At 43.3% G+C, this 19,099-nt stretch overlaps 2 protein-coding genes across 2 annotated transcripts in view; one reads left to right on the top strand and one right to left on the bottom strand.

Annotated features, from left to right (window-relative positions):
- The window catches only part of LOC122623151 (putative uncharacterized protein DDB_G0293878), a 31,525-nt gene extending 14,895 nt beyond the window's left edge, over positions 1-16,630 (bottom strand). Inside the window, exons 1-2 of the mRNA XM_043802127.1 lie at positions 15,657-16,630; positions 3,112-3,450 (exon numbers count right to left, since the gene is read on the bottom strand). Of these exons, the coding sequence (XP_043658062.1) occupies positions 3,112-3,450; positions 15,657-16,630 (1,313 nt within the window). The remainder of the gene's footprint in view (positions 1-3,111; positions 3,451-15,656) is intronic.
- A 241-nt stretch (positions 16,631-16,871) lies between these two features.
- Positions 16,872-18,040, top strand: LOC122624368 (uncharacterized protein C9orf85 homolog). Its single transcript, XM_043803875.1, has 2 exons — positions 16,872-16,972; positions 17,033-18,040. Exon 2 carries the CDS (start codon positions 17,058-17,060, stop codon positions 17,772-17,774), a length of 717 nt encoding a protein of 238 aa, XP_043659810.1. The 5' UTR covers positions 16,872-16,972; positions 17,033-17,057; the 3' UTR covers positions 17,775-18,040.
- Positions 18,041-19,099: the final 1,059 nt, after the last annotated feature.

A 19,099-nucleotide genomic window follows, 5' to 3' on the forward strand; every position in this document is an offset into this window, starting at 1 on the left:
CAATACATTATAATTACTGACGAGCTCAATTTGCGAATATATTTATTGGTTTGTTAAGTGATCATTAAACACAGTCCACTTTTGATGTGATTATTTGAGACTCTGAGACGAAGCACAAGCACTCACAACTGAACGCATATATATGTATGTATATTATGGAGCATTTAATTCCGCACTCAAACACACTTGGAAAAAAAAACGTATTGGCTTGGCTTAGCGCGGCATCCTTGGCGTCCCGGTGGCCAATTGATTTGCTCGCTGCCTTGGCCAATCGATTAGTGGCAACTGAATGTTGGCCAAAAGCAGCCGTGGCTACCTTTTCATGGTTGCGGTTGCTGCGGCTGCTGCTGCTGCGGATGTTGCTGCTGGCTTGGGCATTAAGCCAAATGTTGTGGCTACTGTTTGCGGGGTGAAGATCGGTATGGTGATGGTGATGGTGATGTTGCTGTTGCTTGTGCGCCTTGCAGTTCTTTGGTACACTGAAACTGTTAATTAATTCGCGTTCCGATTCGTTAACTGCATTTGAGATACTTTGAAGCGCGAAATTTTGTCTGCCGTTGCTGCTGCTGCTGCTCTTGTTGCTGTTGTTGCTGATGCGGCTGCTGCTGCTGATGCGGCTACTGATGCGGCTGCTGGCTGACCAACGGACAGTCGCGGGGGCGGGGGCGCGGCCGCGCTGATGCATCGAGCTTCACAACGGAACCGCACTAAATCCACCATTGAAATCAAAATTCAAATTCATTCCATGGCCGCGTGTTGCTGCATAACGGTCGCTGGTAAACGGTAACAACTTTAACACCAACTATCACTCCATATATATTTGCTTGAAATATATATGCTATATAAGACCGATGCGATACAAGACCCACGAACGAAAGCACCGTTCGCCTCGACTAGCCAAACGCGAATAGCCAGCACCACCGAGCGCCAAGCGCCATCGAGTGGCCACCGCGAACCACCGCTGGTGGTGCGGTGGTGCTCCCTCCACTTCTGCCACTTCTTCCTCCTCTGCTCTCTGCTGCTTCCTCATCGGCTTGCTCTTCTTCTTCTGGGGGCATGGAGGGGGCGTGTCGGGGGCAAAGCAGGTAGCTCGACACCGAGCTGTCGCCATACGCATTATTATCAAATGGCCAGTGGCGAGGGCGGATCGACAGTTCCACAGATGTCACCAGGAAGTAGGTGTCATTTAACAATTACCAATTACATTCGATTTACTTAAAAATTAATATGCTTAATTTGTTTGGTAAGTTTGTTAAAAAGTAATTTTCAATAGCATGAAGGCCAGTATATGACCTAAGAAAAATATATAAACAATTCTTCAGAATTTTAGCATAGTTTCTGCTTGTTAAATTAAACTTTTAACTGAACATTAACTATTTTTCTGTTATTTCTCACGTAAAGTCATAAAACTGCCCTCGCTTTCTTCTCTGCTGTATTAATACAAGCAGCACCAGCTGTTTGCATCGAGGTGTCTCTGTACGCAAAACTATCAAACGGCTTGTGACGAGGGTGGGTTGAAAAGTTGCTGCTTTCATTTTTTGTGTGATTTGATACTCAAATGTGAGCCGCTATTTACTAATTTAAGCATGGCATGATGATAGAAATAATATCCATTTATACTGTTGTCAGAACTTCACTACATGTCAATACCCTAAATCATTGTCATCTACTTAGTTTATTTATAAGTTTAATACACAGAGCCGCCCTCGCTCTCATCTCTCGTTCTTTTCTGTGTCGCCGTGTCAGTTGTCATGTCCATTGAGCTGCCTTGGCGCTTTGTAAATATGAATTCAGCTGGGGAGGATCGAGGGAAGTGGGGACTCCGACTCCGACTCGACTCCGATTCCGATTGCGATTGTGATTCTGAACGCGATTCTGATTCCTTGGCCAGTCAGTCAGTTAGTCCGGAGTTGCTCCACTTCGTGGCGAGAGGAAAACTCGTTGCAACGGTGCTTTGTGAGGCTGTGAGTTTTCCAGTTTGACTCCAATTGAAAATAGCACACGATAGAACCGAACCTGGCCCGGACTCGATTGGATTGGATTGCTTGCTTGGCTTCGGGGGATCGAATGGAATAGGATGAGATGGGATGGGATCGTAGGCGACTGAGGGGAGCCAGGGAGTGCATCTCGCTTGGCTGGCTCGCCTTGGCCAGTTGGACTCCCATTCCCATTTTCCCATTTCCCATTTTCCCAATTAAATGAATCAGCTTTGGACGCGTGCTGCTGTTGGGGCACAGGAATTTAGGTGAATCAAACTCTGGCCACGGATCGCTAACCCACTTGGCGGGTAGTTTTTCCAAGTTGTCCATGTTTTCCGAGATATTTGCCAGGTTCTCCTTGCCTTTTCCAGTTTTTCCCCACTCGCCTTCATTCTTTCTACTTTGTTGGGTGAGCTAATAAGTTTTAATTAGTGCATTTAATTGCCTGCTCCCAGCGCTCCAGGTAGATAATTCGTAATAAGTTCTCAAATCGACTTTATCGTGTATTCAGCTTATGATAATCAGATCGTTACAGAGGCTGAATGCACTTGAATGCTTGCATTTAAATAATTATTAAATCCAGGCAATAAGTGGAGCACATTAAACGAACAAAACTATTCTTGTAATGTTATATTTGTACGGAGTAAATACCATATATTTGTACAGGTAAAAATCAATTTGTTTTGGGAAAATGATTCTTCTAATTCTTAAAAAATAAATATATACATAAATGTGCAGTTTTTCTCTCTTACATATAATATTGTTTGGAAAGCATTGAAATAATCACAATTAAATCTGAATGTAGTTAGATGCAACAATTTCCACAGCTAGTAAGCCACTTCTTTCGCATCTTATACTAATCAAATCAGATAAGAAACCCCTATTGAGAATAATTGTCGCAGGCAAATGGAAAGGAAACCGCATCGCATGGAAATGCAGACAAATGGCGGAAAAAATAAAACACAAAGTGGAGCCATCGATCGTCGTGCGATTTCCCCGACACAAAAAAACAAAGAACGGCTGCTGCCAAAGCTTTCACCCCGCACTCAAAACGCGATGCAACTTTTGGTCATCATATGCTTAACTCCTGCTTAATTCCTGCTTAACTGGAGACGGGTGCTCGTCCACTTACCAAATATCCACGGATGCGGCGACCAGCAGTTGGACGCAGTCGAGGCAGCCACGCGCGGCGGCATAGTGCAGGGCCAGAGCTCCTCCGTTGGGTCTTTCGCTGCCGGAAACGCTCCCCGGATGGTGCAACTGGCCCACTGGGGCCATGCCGCCCAGATTCATCATGCCGCCCACTCCGCCCAGGTAGGAGTCCAGCTGGTGCGAGTGCATCCTTGTGCTCGGATTGAGGCTGCTGCTGTGGCTTTGGTTGCTGTGCAGGAGCTTGTTGCTGTGCAGATTGTTCAGTTTGTTGTTGTGGTTTAGGTGGAGATTCGAGTTAAGCGCATAATCGTTTATGGTTCTGCAGGGAAGAAAGAAATTCGGTTAGTTAAATTTGCGATTTTTGCGAAAAAACCTAATGATAATGATTAATTAGCCTAATTAAAAAGAGCAACTTCATAATTTTAATACACTCAGTCTGTAAAGAAAATGGTGCATACTTTTCGGCTTGCTTTGTATCACCAATTGCAGTACACTTTTCTGCAGACCAAACAAATGACTCAAGTCACAAACTTGCGCACCAGAGAACTGCAGCAAGCCAGCGGCACTCTAAGTGCACCCGCTAAATCTTATATATTATTAAATCATATTTATACATAATTAACACTATTCTATTTATATTTTTCTAGCTGGCATTCAAAGGGAAATTATAAAATTATAGGTAAGATAGCTGAAAGTATTACGTTACATTAAAAGGAAATAATGAATAATACTAAATACTAAATAATACTGCTTGTTTTTTTATTATTTATTAAAAATATATCCCTGATATTCATTTTACACTTTTCTTTTTTCCTACATCTAGGCACACTAAATATTTCATTTGATTACTTTTGTTGCAAGACAAGTAGCATGTTCGATAAAGCCCAGAAAAAATGTTCATTGTCATTAAACTATTTGTTTGGCAGCCGTTTAGGCACAGTTTTTAATAAAATAATTGGCCTGGGGAAGTGATGGTAATTAATTTGGTTGGCATCTGTTTGCGCATCTTGGGCTGCACTTGGATACACTGGGTGCCCTTTTCCGAATCACTAAACCGGGTCAAGTGTGCTGCCGAGTCATCTGATTGCCGTTTCCGCGGCACAAACAAACAATCACAATCATAATGATAATGCTAAGAGAAACAATACACACGGCGACATATTAATTGAAAGCTGAGAAGCAGCGCCGCCAGCATTAAAATGCGAAAATACCGGGCATTTGTGGATGGATCTCGTTTGTCGTTGCCCGTTGGTCGCTGCCCGTTTGTCGCTGCTTTCCACTTGTGGCAACAAAAAGAAACAGAAAGCCGCGAAGACGACACTTTCTTCCAGTTTATTGCATCAACGCTGCCATCGCCGCACAACAAATGGCAAATGGAATGGAAAATGGAAGCGGGCCGGTAGCAGGTGTCAACAAAACAGGGCAGGTGCCACCAAACCCATGAAACCCGAAAAACCCACAAAACCCACAAAACCGACAAAACCGACAAAAACCCACGACAACCACAAAGCCAACAAAGCTAACAAATCCGACAAAAACCCACAAACATTTAGCTGAGAAAGAAAAAAGTGAAATAAGCGATTTGGCAATAGCATTACAGGCCAGTTGGTCAACTGAAGTGGCAAAGGGGGTTAAGAAAATTATGATCTTTAAGGGTGTTAAGAGGTGCCCACCGTTTTCTGGCCTCATCTGATCTCTGGTTTGTGATATAATTCAAGTAAACAGAAAGTAAATACCTAGTTTTAAGCTAAAACTAAATGTATATAATTCCATGTGTCTGCTTTTAAACGAATTTATTGATTGATTCGTGCAGCTATTTGAAAAATGTATTTGCCCAATGCTATTTGTATATTTGTAGCTCAGATATTAATGAGTATGGCAAACGCATCCAAGCGGTTAATACTGTAATTTAAAAAGCAGAATTACAAACCTTTCAAGGCAAGCTGCTCTCAGTGAGTATGAAATAATGCAAATAGTTTAATAATCTTTAGGCTTTGAAGTATGTTTCTATGTATCTCTCATCAGGCATCAAAACAAAGGCATAAATAGTTGGGTAAATATGTATTGGAGAGGAAGGGCATAGTCAAAGCTCGGAAAAAGTGGAAGAACGCAGAACGGAAGAAAATAATCATTTATGAAATTATACTCATAGAGATCTGTGGCTTTTTGCGGAATGGGAAAGCCGGAAAGTTGGTGGGAAATTTGCATTCTGCAGAGTTCGCACATAATCCGATTGGCAAAAACCATAAATCATACACCTATCCCTGATTTAGTCGTGGCAACAGGTTCATTAAGTAACAGCACGAATTTTCATTGCTTTTTTTTAAGGTGGCACTCATAACAAATACTTGTTGTAGCACTTCAAAAAATGTTGCACTAAAAATTAAGATTTCTTGCACTGCGAAATGATTTTAAAATTGTTTTCAGTAGCTTTTATCAACACTTTACTGTAACTAATTGATTTCGGCGCTCGTCTATTTGTGTGGCTAATTTGTGTTCTGTTTCGCCGTTTTGTTTATTTTTCACTTTATGGTTGGCGATTTCTTTTACCTCAATTTGATGGCAATCTCGCGGCACTTGACGCATGGCACCTGGCCGGATTCCTTGGCGGCCACTGCTGCACTGGCTCCCTTTTCCGCTGGCGCTATCGTGGCATACTGGGCCTCCTCCTTTTCCGGCTGCTCGTCGCCCTTCTCGTCCGCCTCCGTTTCACTGGCGAAATCCACGACCAACTCCTCGTTGCACTCCTGGCTGGAGTTGGACACCACCTGCCTTCGGCTAAAGTAGCCCACGTGCTGCTCCACGCCCGCATTGGCGTCCAGCAGGATGCGCTCGTAGGCGGCGCTCTCGTTCTCGGAGAGCGCGAATCGCTGCTCGAAAACCCGCACGGGCAGCGCACTTTTGCGGAGCACCTCCATCCGCTTGTGCCGCAGCTCGATGGAGAAGATCAGGCGCACGCGCACCAGTCGCCGGAGACCCTGATGCGTGGACCTGGCGCGCTGTAGCCTCCTGCGCTGCTGTCGCAGCTCCAATTTCTCCAGACCCTTCAGCGACTTGGGATCAACGAGGCCGTGATTGTAATCCTCCACTGCCGTCAAATCCAAGGCGGAACGCGTGCGACGCCACGGCACCAGGTCGAAGTGGGCACCCGGCCAGGGGTGGAAGTTCACCTGGCTGACGTTGGTGCTGCGATCCTGCTTGAGTATCCAATCCGATTGCTGCTGCTCCTTGGTCACGCGCACGTGATCATTGCGTGCCGCTGCCTGCGGCTTGTGGCGCTTGTATCGCGGCACCAGTGTCGCCTCCAACATCCGCGCATCCAGACCGTAATCGCGACGCAGCTGCTCCAGCTCCCTGCTGCTGGCCGTAAACTGAGCACCGTTCCACACGATCACCGGCGCACAACTGGCCATTGGGTTCGTTTCGTGTTTTCTGCTCCCGCTTCTGGTTGATGGTTCTATATGCGTATATGCTCGTGTATATACGTTCCCACCCCGAAAGTTCTATTTCCCCTGACTTGTTGATTTTGAGTTTCCAAAACCCCGCCGCTCGCTTTCCGGTTTCCGCTCGGCAATGTCGCGTTTGTCGCGTCCGCGCTCCGTGACGCCGGCGACGCAAATGTTCGCTGGCCAAAAAAGATACAAACTCAAAATCCGCAGTCGGATATTCCTATGCAAAAACGTTGCGCCAGCCGCGCTGCCAGCCAAACGCCACTCATGATTAAGAGTTTTCAGTTGCTGCTGCTCTTTTCTGTTATTGTTATTATTGTTATTGTTATTGTGGATGTTGATGTTAATGTTACTGTTTTTGTTATTGTAATTGTGATTATGGGCTGTTTTGTTGGAGTTGCTGGCGTTGTTGGTGCCGCTTTGTTTGCCGATATTGCCGCGCGTTGCTGCCACTATTGCCGCCGCAGCTACACGCAGCGAAAATATGGCCAGTGTCCATTTGGGATTTACTTTAATTTAATGTTTGATTTATATTTAGTGTTCTTGCTTTTAAATCAATTCAGTTTCTAATTATATGAATTTATATATATAAATTATATATATTATATATATATTTACCTTTAAAAATATATATATTTACCATTAAAAAACAAATAACAATTTCCTTTATAATACAATTTTCCTCGTTTAAATAGATACTTGTGTGACTTCTAGGTTTTTTATGACTTATTATTTTAGTTATTTATTTCGGCTGTCACAGTTACGGCAGCTTGTAAAATTACTAACTTAACACTAACTTTTTATTAAAAAAAACTCAATTTATTGTATGACTTTACAGCTTTTGTTTTCCAATGTTTTATATTCGTATAAAAGCATTAAATATTTAACGTTACATTTCCAGCATTTTGAATTACTTTCTAGGTGCTTAAGACTAAACATTATCAAGGTAATTAACTAGACTCCAACCCGCATTTTCTCTCTCTGCACATTCAACGTTTGCTCAACATTGAGGAGTCGCGGGCTTTGCTGCCCCTCTGATTGTATTATTTATTTATTTTTCACGCTTACTGCCATGTCAACTCTGCTCTGGGGCAACCCTCTGCCGGCGTCGACGTCGGCGTCGCTCCACTCGGCTGCGCACGCGTCAACAACAACAGAAACAACAGCACTGGCATGCATAGTAATATTAACTAAACTATACCATAGTTGTTGGAATTATCGCCGCTGTTGCTGGGCATTCAGCCATTTGGGTTCACAGTTCTGTTCTCGGCTAATTGACAGCATCGGGCCATTGGCATTGAATTGGCCAAATTCAACAACAAAAAAGCGCTTTTTTAAGTGCAGATAAGGAAAATATACTCAGCACTCATAGATGCAAGGAACATTGCAATTTAACACTATAACTTAAGAGCTAACACACTGGAAATGATTTCTTCAGCTCTCCTCACTAATATACTAAATTAATATATTAAATCCCATTATTTGCACTTTACAATTAATTTTTGTAATTTTTAATTAAGAAATATTTACATGTTTCTTTTTACTTTGTGATATACCAATTTACTGCATAATTATTGCAACTTTAAATTCATTTCAGCCAGTTAAGGCCAATTTCATCATCGTTTCCCATTTGCCTCCATCGAAGTTTAGCTAATTTCCATGGAAAATATGCAATTAAGTTGCAAAATATCCGCCTGCTGCTTACAGTTCTCATTGCCTTCTAAACAGACATGCCAAATATCAATTATGCTATATATGTACTTCATATACTTTATATATACTATATAGAGATATAGAGTTTGTGCCCCTAGAATGGGCTCAACTCAGGCGTGGCGAATAAAAATGAATTGGGGGCTGGCTTGCAGCTTCTTGAGTGGCAATTAAGCAACTCCACCTGCGCGCTTTTCCCCCGCAGTTTTCCGCCCGGCTTTTCCACCTGTGTGAGTCATGAAAAGCGTGTGCAGATGGCGTAAATAGTTGCCTCGATTTCTGGTTCAATGGCGCTCAGGCTGCGGGTGTCATTCGTGAATATACATATATTACGTGACTTTCAGCTGCTGGAAAAGTAAAAACTTGTAGTTATAGTGCTCAAACTCAACCTCAAACTCTGCGTAATGGCATTCCCTGTGGGCCATGTGACCCAAAAAAGGGGGCAATGAAAATGAAAACGCCAGAGATGAGAGCCATTAGGTGAGTTAGAAAGGCTGCCATTGAGGGTTCGGCGAAGTCGTAGTTATAATGCAAATATAACAGAGCACATTATGGCGGAGGTCCATCCATCCCATCCATCCGCATTTCACGTATTTCACGTATTTGTCGCTGGCCATTCAAATTCAAATTCAAATTAAAATTCGAATTCACATCTGGCCGAAGGCTGTCCAAATCGCATCCATTCAGTCCACCATCAAAGTGCTGTGACACACATCCCCAGTCATATCGATAATATATTTATTGTATTTACTCTTGGCTCACATTGCCCGTGGGCATTCGGCGCTAAAATTGCGCAAGTAGTGTGTTTTTTTTTTGTTAAGTTTAAGTTTGTAAATTAGCATTAATATAATAAAGCGAGAACCGTTAAAGTTAGTTGGCTCGCAACTCTATCTCTATAAGAATGGTTAACTTTTCGCTAAACTCCGCAGGAAATTAAATAATATTGTTTAACAGATTTCTCTCGGGATTAAAGATTACGCGTTATTGAAAATGATTATAGATTATCTTTCTATCTATTTGTGTATCAGTAGATGAGTGAAGCAGATGTCAACACTTTGTTGCATTCATATTATAATTTAACTTCCTAGTGCAATAAAATTGAAGTTATCATTGTTTATTGTATCAAAATCAAAGTGAGCTAACAGGAAATACTAATTCTATTGTTTATTGTCCCTCAATCGAATGAAGTCCTTGCAAATATTTCCCAAAGAATTCCATTTAAGGTGCTACTCATTTTTCTGACCCACATTTCAAGTTGTCTTAACGGCTGGCAAACTATTAATTTGCCAAGTATTCGAAGTACGAAAATAAACAATTTGAAAACCGCTCAAATCATCAGCTACAAATGCTCCAGTGATTTTGAAGGGTAAAACCATAAAAAAGGAAAATAATTTCTTTTGGGCGCGCTGGAAAACACAGTTTGTTTGGTGGTTAACTGTGTGGCCCACTCGGCGGATGGGAAATGAACATAAAAAACTAAAAAGCAGCCACCAAAGGCATTAATAGCACTGTGGTGGGGCAATAAAAGCGAACGAAGAAAATAAAATGTGCCTGCTACTGCTACTCGTATACGGATTTACGAATATTTGGGTAATTGCGCAATATGGAAAATCGGGGAGCACACATAAACACATCAAAATTGGGTTAATTGGACTTTAACTGCATTTTACTTAGATAAATATAGCACATACTAGGATGCATGTTTAATATTGAGAAGAGTATAATATTTATTACAACAATTATTGTACAAAAATTGATTACTTTGCGTTGCTTTCATTTCTTCCCCGCGAAATTCTTCGACTTCCGATCACAACTTGCATACTTTTACTTTCGCTCCTTTGTTTTATTTCTCGGCTTTTGCCAATCAAAAGCAGAACAGTCCGCTAGACTTTTGATCCAACGGTAAACGCTTCGTTTTCATCTATCCAAGATCTCACATGGCACCCAAATATATCTTGGCCCATCCGTCAATTCAAATTCAAATTCAAATTTCCGAACGGCCGAGAATCGAAACACGGCAAGTTTTCACTTTCGTGTGTGTGATTTTGGCGGAGGAGAAAAAAGTTGGAAGAGTCGAAAGAAAAGTAGAAAGCAAAAGTCAATGTGCTAAAGCACTGAAATTTTGATGACCGATGATATGCTATATTAAGAATCTTTGTGCTTCATCAGCTATTTATAAATCAGTAATCAATCAGAGAGAAATTTATTCTAGTTAAGAATATTCCGAAATTTGATAAAGAACTTGAGCTGGTAGTAAAATCGATCTGGGAAATCTTTGATTTAAATATTTCTTTTGGGAGCTTAAGTTGCCTTTTTCAAGAGTCAAAAAAGCGCACTGTGCACTTCTCTGTTTCTATCAAAATATGCCCGTCTCTGTCTGCGAACCTCCCGTGTCATTCATATGCAAATCCGAGTTGATTCAATCACTCATTCATGCGATTCAAACGAAGCTCGTCCGTGAAAGTAAGCCATGGCAAAAGTCCGAGAAACAAACATTTGTCCAACAATCAGCCGACAACAAATGTTCAAACAAGACGAGACATCAGCGCCCGTCCGCTCACCTGAAGACTCACCCAAGTTGTGACAGGTCGTGGTCCATTCCATTACGCCTCCTGCCACGCCCCCTAACACCTAGCCGCCCCCTTCTCAGCCAGAGGAGAAGTTCGGTGAATGCCCTGCCTTTTGAGTGGCGACTGCAAGCGAGTCAACAGGCTGGCAAACATGAATGCAAATATGAATATGCAGAATACCCTTCACTTTGAACTGCACCACGTACTCGAGGGCTTTGAGTTGGAAAATCTGAGGAAATCTGACGAAGACTGCTCTAGTTTCAAAAGTTGTATGCCATTTGGCTAAATATACATAGGATTTTAGCTTTATCTTATTCAAATGCAAAGAATCTTTAATATATCTTTAAAAATTACCATACTACCATAATACTCAAATTATTACTCAATTAATAATTTAATTTTAGCTGCCCATTTTCCCGCCGATTCAACTAATAGTCTGTAATGGATTTCGGGCGTGCGGATTAACGAGATTTTCCCAGCCGCCAAATGGCAGACATCAATGAACTTGGTGGATTTATGGCTCTCCCTCGGCGACTTTGGGACTTTGGCTTTCTGCGCTCTGCTAATGACCAAATGCGTGCAGGTCTTGGCCAAATCGATCGGGGGCTGGGAGCAGTTGGACAAATGGCCAATTACGATTCGCGACAAGCCTACAACACGACGCAGAGCCACACCGATGGGTGGGAAACCCGTTCGAGGCGATGGAAAACATGGAAAAGATGAAAATGCAGCGAAAAATGTCGTATGTAAACGCTTGCCTTAATAATCGACATTGGTGGAAAGTTGCAACCGCCACTCGGTTGTTGACCGCCTCCATGTATACATATACATATATACATATATATATAATATATATATAAATATTTAAGTATGTACGAAGAGTCTGGAGTCTGGGCAAACGAAAGCAAAAGCTGAAGCTAAAGGATGGGAGGAGACGCGCCTCTCTGGAGCAAACAAGTTCCCCCAGAAATTTCACTTTCTTTCTTTTGCCGTTTCTTGGTTTTTGGCTGGGCTCAGCTCAGTTTTTCAGTTTTAGACGAACTCCTTTGGCAGTGAGCAAACAAATTAAAGCAATCGCTAATTGCACAAATAAATGGTACCACAAATAATGAGCGTCTGGCAATCAATGCGATCGACTTGCGATATATGTATATACATATATATACGTAATCCGAGTTGAACGAACGGAAATGAAACGAAATTTGCAGGGAAAATCAAACTTCATCCCGCCCGGGGAAGATAATCTCAATTTGATTGGCTCTGGCAGCGGAATTAGTCACAGAATTATTAGCCAAATTGAAATCGAATTAACCGAAAATGTGCCAGCAACAAAACAATCAAAAATAATGGTGAATGAAGTGTGGCACAAATAGGAAAGAAAGTGGAAGCCAGCCGAATAGTAGAGTATCCTATGATGCTAAGAAAATAATTATAAATTGGAACAAATATTCATATACGCACATTAAATTTATAACTCCAAGTTACAAAGTTAATGATTATGTACTTATTATTTAATAAGGTGCCACTATACTAGAATACTAGAATACCCATCGCGTAGAGTATCATATATAATGCAAGCAATATTACTAATCTCTGCGATTGCCATGCAACAGTGAGCGAGTTTTCCGAGGGGGAAATCGGGGTGTGTGTGCTTAGGTGTGTGCAACTCCGAAACAAAACCAAATTTTATGCGGTTTTATTATTACCCATTTTTTGTGTTTTTCTTTCCAGATTCTACGCCTCGCACGTCAGTGGATATGGTTTTGGATATGGATATAGATATGGATATGGATATGGCCAGGCTGGTCCGTTCATTTATCACGGCACACGCTCTGGAACCGAGTGGCAAGTGGCATGTGGCATGGCGGTACGTTGCACATAAACGCATTCGGCGCTCGGTGGTTACAACACCAGCCACAGTCGTAATTATCACAGCAAGTCGTATAATCAGAGCCAGCCCAAAACTCGAAGGGTTGTATAACTTAGGCAAATCGAGGCGAGTGATACATCGCACCGCGTTTCGCGGAGAAAGTCATCAACTATCCGTGAATCGACTATTTTAAGACCGTTCGCCATGGCCTACGGCGCGGAAGATTTCTATATTTCTATAGCTCACTAAGTTCTTCTAGTTTTTATACAAGTATCTTGCCCTGCTATATAAAACAATGAATAACTATTGATTACCAATGCATTGAATGCGAAAGCTTTGAACTATAAATAGTGAAGGTTTTAGCATACATTACTTTCAATGCTTGCGACTTGCATACTCGTACTTAAGTTAGCCATAAAAACAGTTCTTAAAGTACTAAACAATTTTATTTAAACCATTGTCCAGTTTCAAAGAGCAAAACTACATTAAAATGTTTCATTGCACATTAAGTGACAACTTGTTTTTTAAGATATTCTTTAGTATCAACTCAAGTCCATTGGCTTATCTACTATTATTGTTATTAAGTAAAATACGCTATTCTTGGTTCTTAATATTTGAGTTATTTACAAGAAAGTAAAACTTGACAATTGAGACTGGCTTGTACTTTACAATTGGGCTTTATTTTGATGATTGCCTTAAACATTTGCAATATTTGCCAAAACAAGTTCGCACTAGTGCTCAGAACTTACCGCAAAGCATTTCCTCTAGAGATCTGCAAAACCAGACTTGCCAGCACTGATTGATAGATCGATTGATGGAATGATTGATTGATTGCACTCACACACGCACACTCACAAGGCAAAGCACATGTTTTTCAGAAGTTAGTGTGTTCCATGTTCTGTTTTCAATAATAAACCTCCAAATTGTTAAACGGCAAAAAAATGTGTTCCTAAAGCTGCAACTGCATTTGTGCAAGCAAAAGCCAGGTTCGTTGCCTAAGTCTTTTGTTTTGCTAGCGGTAAACGGTTGAAGAAAACGTCTACTTTTTTCGTGGAGCGCGGCACGTGCTGAGCGAACAATGGTCGCGACTTGTTTGAGTCTTGGGTCTTGGCGCGGCGATCGCTGATCGCTGATCGGCGAAAGAGATGCCGTTGCAGTCGGCGAAAGAGATGGACGAAAGGCCGGAGAAAGAGACGGCGAGAGAGCGGACACCAGGCAGATTTGGACCAGCTGCTCGCTCGGCCAGCGGTCGTCGTCGAAGAAATGTAAAAGCCGAAAGCAGCGGACCCCAAAGAAGTGGCGAGCGTGAAAGCTCTCGGCCAAGCCTTCTTGTTGTGCCCGCCGATGTCTAGATGTTTATATCTACACTAACTGCGGGTGTTGTGCCTCGTCTCTGAGTTATCACAAATTATTCTGCGTTGTGAAGGAAAGCTTATTTCGATTTGAGCAGGGGTACGCTAATCTCAAAATAATTTAGCCTTAGGAAAATATGCTTTCATAGAATAAACACAACTATAATTAGCGGCTTTACAAGGACTCTAAAATATCAAATAGTTATTGTTAGACTAAAAACCAGCTTTAACTTGTTTCTTTAACTATTTTGTATTTTTACTAATATGTGCTGTAATATTTTACATTTTTACTATTATGTTGTGTAATATTTTACATTCTTACTTTTATATTTTGTTATATTTTAAATGTTTACTATTATGTTCCTTAACTATTTTACATTTTTACTATTATATTTTGTAATATTTCACATTCTTACTATAATGTTCTGTAATATTTCACATTCTTACTATAATGTTCTGTAATATTTTACAATTTACGTATCTAGGAATAACTCATTGTTACTGTTTGCCTGCCTGTGTAGCAATCTTTCTAAAACTCATGTTGAAACTACGTTTGAAAGAGTATTTGAAACTCGTGGCGCACTTTTTGAGGCACAGCCGCTGTTGATGTAAACATTGCTCATTGGAGTAATGCGCTTGTGCTCAGTGGATTTTCGATGCGCTTTTTGCACATTGCTAGACTTTTTCCCGCTCGCCTCTTTGTTGTATCAGTATGCTGGAATTTTTCTTTATTTCATTTGCTGTTGCTGTTGCTATTGCTGTTGCTGTTGCTGTTGCTTCTGCGTAGCTGTGGTGGGTATAATTTTATTCAATAGAATTTATGCTTTTTTATGGTCAAGCTTGCGGCGCGTCATGCGCGGAAACCTCATCGCTAACGGTGGTTTATGGCCAGTTTAAGGTTTTGTGCATAATTGTTTGGCTTGAGTCGTTCGTTGCTCTGGCTCCATGGAGCTCTTTAGCATCTCGGCTCTTTGGATTGGCTCTTTGGAGCCGCAGTGCGGCAGAAAGAAGCCCATTTAAATGCAATCAATCAATGACTTACGGCTAATTAGCCGATGCAATTTAATAGAAATGCGAAAACACTTCATTAGCGCCGCCACTAATGAGGCAACATCGCCTTACGACGTGTTTACTTTGTCGCCCGGCTTCCATTTTCATTTTTATTTCCATTTCCACAGCCACAACAACTTCAACTACAACATCAAGTTCAAACTTCGAACTCTGCAGTGGTGCAAAGTGCATCGAATTGCAGTCGATCGCATAATGGCGTGCTTGCATCAGTGAAATCAAAGATTAGGCATCGCAAATTGCCGCAAACTTAATTAATAATTGACACCACGATTGCCCAATTGCTTAATATCTTAATGGATTTCAAAGTGCTTAACCCACAAATCCAAATTGGGAGAAACTTCAAAGTGATCGCAATACAAACTACTTGGTGTTTAAAGTTTAAGTAAAATAAATAATATAATATAATATATTATTATTAAAGAGCCATATCATACATATATCCTTTAAGGATACAAATAAATCTTTATATTAGGTAAATTTTTCTGACTAGATTGCAAACTAACCTGATGGCCGCCGACTGATGGTTGGCCAGCATGCGCATGCTGCCCCCGAAGCGGTGCGCCTGCGGCTGATTCTGGTGCGGATCGAGGTCCGGATCGAGTGGATAGCCGCCGGCCAGGTGCCTGCTGATCTGGCTAATCTGGCTGATGCGACTCATCCGGCTGGCGTGCGAACCGCGCTCCGAGTTGCACTTGGAGCCGCAGAGCGAGTTCTCGCAGAAGCGACAGCACTTGTTGTAGCTGAAGGTCGAGGTGCAGAGCGTGCAGAACGAGTCCAGCTGCGACTCGGCCTGGTCGTCCTCCAGGTCGGCGTCCTCGTTAACGGACGACGGCTCCATTAGTTCGAGGCCATGATGATCATGGCCATGATGGTGGTGACGCAATTTGATGGTTTGCGTGTGACTGCTCTGATCCTCGTCGGAGCAAAAGTGATACGGTTCGCTCTCCGTGTCCTCCTCCTCGCCCAAACTGCTGCCGGCACTGCCCTCCTGGCGTCCGGATCCCGGCGAGATGCCGAAGCTGCTCAGCGGACACGACGGGTAGCGGGCGAGCGGAAAGGGTCGCACATTGTACTTGCTGGCCATCGACAGGTTCTCATTGAAGTAGATCACATTGTGCGACGGCACCTGGCCGGGACCAGCTCTTTCCCGCTCCCTCTCCCGATCGCGATCCCGATCCCGCTCCCGATCCCTGTCCAGTTCGCGATCCCTGCTGATGCTGAGGTCGTGGTACTTGCGCAGGAATGCCGCATTGCAATCGGCGGCCGTGTACTCGTGCAGTTTCTTCGGCTTTTGGGCGGGTGGCGCGTGTGTTTGCTGATTGTTGTTCGACTTGAGGTGATGCGAGTTGTTGCTGTGGTTCGTGTTGCTGTTGCTGCTGCTGCCGTTGCTGCCACTGTGGTTGTTGTGATTGCTGCCGCTGTTGTTGTTGCCGCCGGAGCGCAGCAGGTCGAAGAGGCGCTGCTTGAGGTCGCGCATGGCCACATGGGGTTCTGCAAATAAACAAAAGCAATATAAAGTTAATAATTAATAATTAATTAATAAAACACCGAAACTCTTGACGCACATTTTCAATTAGAAATCTAAAAGTTAAACTTGAAAATTCAAACTTAAGTAACCGCTACAGTTTTAGCTGCAAATGCGAGCTGGTTCGAGTCGCGGCTAAGCCGTTTGAGAGCCACTGTGGCTGGCTACCCGCTGGAGCTTACAATGTTTCCGCAGCAGCGCGCAACGGTCACACTGGCCAAAATAAAGTCAAAAATTGCACGCAAAATAAGTGGCAAGCAGCAGTCTTTGATCGAATTAGCCCAATTAACGCAGGTAAATTGCGCCAAACAGGTGACTAAGCGAAGCCGAACCTAATGCCCTACGTGTTTGCAGCGCCCACCAGCCGAGGGAGCCAAAGATGAGCAGCCAGCGCGGCAACGTAAGTCGCACACGTGCGCAGAAGCACAAAAATCGTCATGTTTTCAAAAACGATCTGCACGACAAGACGCCGCAGCAGCTGCGCCTCAATGCGATGCACGTGTCCACGGTGTGCCAGCGGTGCAAGGAGCAGATCGAGTGGAAGATCAAGTACAAGAAGTACAAGCCGCTGACGCAGGCCAAGATCTGCGCCCACTGCAAGGAGCGGTCGGTGAAGAAGGCCTACCATGTGGTCTGCAGGGACTGCGCCATCAAGGCGAACGCCTGCGCCAAGTGCCTGAAGAGCGCCACCGAGGTGGCCATCGAGGAGCCGCAGCCGACGCCCCGCGAGGAGCAGCAGCTGCAGTCGGAGATGGACCGGCTGGTCAAGTCGTTCTCGGAGCGCAAGCGACGCGCCTTCCTGCGCTACATGCGCAAGGGCAAGAAGCAGGAGAAGGATGCCAACGATGATGATGAGCAGCTGGACGAGCAGCAGCTGGAGAGCCAGGAGAAGGCCAAACGGGTGGCGCACACACGCGACGAGCTGCTGGACAAGATCAAGCAGCTGAACCTCGCCGCCGATGGTGACGAGGACGAGGATGACTCGGACTTCGATTCCGACGAGGACGACGACGACTCTGAGTTCGATTCCGAGGAGGAGGACGAGGACGACGACAGCGAGGAGGAGCCACAGAAACCTGCCACCAAGGCGAAATAAACCTATTCTTTTTTTTTTGTCATTTAGTCCTAATTAGTTTAGCTACTTGGTAGAGCAGGATAATGTGCACCTGGAGCACCAAATCCAGGCCAAAGGTAGCTGACTCCCAGACTGCCACTCCAAAGCGAAGCTTGTTAAACGAATGGGCACAGGAGGAAGGTATCCTGCCCAAGCAATGATTTCGTGGAGTGTACACTTGGCGAGAGGCAGCGCAAATCTGTTGTGGAGCAGGCCACCAGGCTAAATAAAACCATTTTCATCAAGAATTCCACTTTGTTTAACATCGCGGCAGATGGCAGAATGCCAATAAGACTCGGAACAGCTGGTAGAATCTCAGTTACTGCAGGATGGGGTGGGGTGGCATCGAACAAGAAGATCAAGCTGCTGCAGCCAGGAAATCGAATAGATCTGTTTACCTCCTGGGGAGAAAAATGGAGGAGATAGATGGATAGAGCTTAGTTTCAAAATCGTTGAAATGTCTTTAAAAGCTTTTACTGAAATATATAAAATAATAAACAAAGCTTTTATATATGTACTTGGGTGGAGAAATGTACTAATTTCTGCAACTTTCCACTTGGACGTTATATTTTAAAAAGTGCCATATTTGTTATTAAAGAGTTTAGGGAAGAGTGATAGCTTCTCCTTCCAGAGAACTGGCGACAGTAGAGAAAAAGCAAGACAGCAGGAATTTTTTGAGAATTTTCCTAAGACATATATGCACATATATGATAAATACTTATACATAACGTACATATACTTATACCAGCAGTAGAAGAAGAACTTTGAGGTTAGATTCAGATATGAAGTTCTAACACTGCGACACTAATTCGCGTAGAAACAAACGGACGATCAAAAGGGCTTACGGACATGGCTATATCGACTAGGATGCTGAATCTGATCAAGAATTTATTTACTACATGAGTCCCATTATAAATTTACAATGACCCCGTTGAAAAGTCCTGCCAATGAATCAATTGTCACTTCCGTCACCGTGCTGGTTAGCAGCACACGCTCTTCTGTGTTTTATTGGATATTGTGTACATAGGTATTGTCCATGACATAAGTGTTCTGAATGCGCCGCAGTTCGATGTCCAGCTGAATCTGCGTGCTTCTGGTTGGTGGCCAGCTGGAAGCCAAAGGGTACGGCGGCATCTGGGTGGCACTGATGTCCCTAGGAGGAGTCAATGTCGGGATCGGCGCCATCATCTGCATCGAGTTGGCCGCCAAGGCTTGAACAGTGAAGCCCATCGCCACTTGAGCTTCCACGCAGGCCGCATCCATCTGGTTTTGGCCTTCCATGATGGCGATTACCTCTGCAGTCAAGT

The sequence above is a fragment of the Drosophila teissieri genome, chromosome X, assembly GCF_016746235.2.
Source record: "Drosophila teissieri strain GT53w chromosome X, Prin_Dtei_1.1, whole genome shotgun sequence".
Classification (NCBI taxonomy): domain Eukaryota; kingdom Metazoa; phylum Arthropoda; class Insecta; order Diptera; family Drosophilidae; genus Drosophila; species Drosophila teissieri.